Source organism: Brassica napus, chromosome C4, assembly GCF_020379485.1.
Source record: "Brassica napus cultivar Da-Ae chromosome C4, Da-Ae, whole genome shotgun sequence".
Classification (NCBI taxonomy): Eukaryota; Viridiplantae; Streptophyta; class Magnoliopsida; order Brassicales; family Brassicaceae; genus Brassica; species Brassica napus.
In genome coordinates this window covers 48,991,122-48,993,147 of record NC_063447.1, presented here as the reverse complement: position 1 = coordinate 48,993,147, position 2,026 = coordinate 48,991,122, and the positions used below count along the sequence as shown (strand labels likewise).

The window sequence follows — 2,026 nt, the reverse complement described above, 5'->3', positions numbered from 1 at the left end:
TACCACATCTTTTTTCCAAAAATATACCACAACCAGAAACATAACATAACATCGAAAAGCAGAAACATAACATCCTAACAAGTTTAAGAGAAGCATTTTAGACAGAAACATAACATCCTAACTTGAATAATACATACATAACATAAAATTTTATGCCTTTGTTTTAAGCTTCTTCTTTGGTACTTCTAGCTCATCAGTCTTTCCCTCAGTGAAAGGAGACTGCACCCACCATGATGGTTCACCTTTTCTCTTCTCCGGCAGCGGCGTACATGGCTTCAATGTAGCAGCAGTCTTCTTCGGCCTGCCTCTCTTCTTAGGTGCACCATCAACTTTCTTTTTCTCAGCTTTAGCTTTCTTTTTGCAGGTGTGGCTGCTTCCTTGGTCGGACTTTCCTCCTCACTTCCTTTGTAAACAACCATGTACCAGCTTTGCTTTTCTTCTTCAGTGTAAATCACATGCGTGGCTTCTTCCTCGGTGGTTTTTTCCACCTCTTCCACTGTTTTTTCAGGTTCTTCTACCAATTCCTCAGCATTTTCTTGTGTCTTTTCTACTTCTTCCTCAGCGAGACTCTCCACAGGATTCTCATCACTTTCTTCAGTATTTTCTTGTGGCTTTTCTACTTCTTCCCCAGCGGGACTCTCCACAGGATTCTCATCATTTTCTTCAGTATTTTCTTGTGGTTTTTCTACTTCTTCCTCATCGGGACTCTTCACAATTTCTTCCTCTTCCTCAATTTCCCTCCACAATTTTTCGGCTTGTACTACACATCCTCCTTCAACCTTGCGAGTTCCTCACTGGGTCTCGCAAACTGAAATTTTTTTTCTGGTGGTGTATGGACTAGTTTCCTTGCGGCTGCTGCCTTCGTCCTACCACGTGGTGGTGTAGGAGTTTTCTCAGCTTCTTTCTCACCATCTTGGACCTCTTTCTCTTGCTCTTCCTCAGCCGCTTTCTCATCATCTTCACGCGGCTGCTGCTTCTCTTGGACCTATTTCCCTTGCTCTTCTCAGCCTCTTGCTTAGCCTTTTGTTCTTCCTCAGCCTCTTGCTCAGTCTTTTGCTCAGCCTCTTCTTTTATATTTGTCGTGTTCTCTTCATTTTCTTCCTCACCAGTGTCTTTATCTTTTCCTTTAGCTCTATCATAATTTTCCTCAGCAGTCGTTTTATCCAACCCTTCAGGTCTACCACAATCCATATTATCCCACTGTTCAAAATCCATATTTTCACCATAATTGTTCTCCTCAGCCTCATTTCCTTTGCTCTTAATAGAAGTCAACCTATCTTCTATTTTCTTAGCCCTGCTTCTGAACAGTCGCTAGTTCCTTTCAAGTTTACTCATCCTCCAGTCCATAACTTCCAACTTTGGCTCCACCGATGACAAAACACCAGAAAATCCTTTATCCATAAACGCCAAAATCCTCTCTTCCAAACCATTTAAACTCGACTCCAAACCAGAATTAGAAGATGAACCTCCTTCTACAAACGTCACCTTCTCTGTCTTTCTGCTTTGTAAACACTTGTGCACCAGTATCTTGCTCATAAAGTTCCTTCCACCAAATTTTCTTCTCCTTCACAACTAACCAGTGGTTCCATGTATCACTTGCGCTACCCTCAGGATTACACTCTGGCTCCTCATCAATGATGCGAGCCAACAAAGTTTTCTCACCCAGAGTTGGAACCAACACACTGTTAATAACCTGGAAAAAACAATCAGTAAGATCAGTTTACATTCTTCTAGTTTCTACTAAAAAGTATATATACATATACCTTTGTTTTCCCAAGAGCAGCATACATATCTTCTAAAGGATAACCCTTCATGCTACTCTTGGTAAACCGGCTCTTGCATATCTTAGGACAATCTTCACAGGGGTTGTCTGCAGAGAGTCTAAATCTTTTTCCCAGCTTACGAATACACTCAAAAGCCAAAATCTACCCAAATATTGTCACAATATCAGATCTCCGGTTATAAAACAACTAATATTTTACTAAATTGTATGCTTTACCTGTAATGGAATTACAAATCCAGGAAA

At 40.9% G+C, this 2,026-nt stretch overlaps 1 protein-coding gene across 1 annotated transcript; it reads right to left on the bottom strand.

Moving 5' to 3' along the window:
• Positions 1-275: 275 nt before the first annotated feature.
• LOC106393075 (ring-infected erythrocyte surface antigen-like) lies at positions 276-1,215 on the bottom strand. The gene is made up of 2 exons (XM_013833826.1): positions 871-1,215; positions 276-779 (listed from the first exon to the last, which is right to left on the bottom strand). The coding sequence occupies exons 1-2, from the start codon at positions 1,213-1,215 to the stop codon at positions 276-278; spliced, it is 849 nt and encodes a 282-aa protein (XP_013689280.1).
• Between the last annotated feature and the right edge of the window lie 811 nt (positions 1,216-2,026).

Bases quoted from the DNA above. Each gene is read 5' to 3' on its own strand.
- LOC106393075 (XM_013833826.1), bottom strand. From the start codon at position 1,215: ATGGATTTTGAACAGTGGGATAATATGGATTGTGGTAGACCTGAAGGG. The intron at 780-870 runs GTAGGACGAAGG...GGAACTCGCAAG, and splicing joins AACTCCTACACCACCACGTG to GTTGAAGGAGGATGTGTAGT.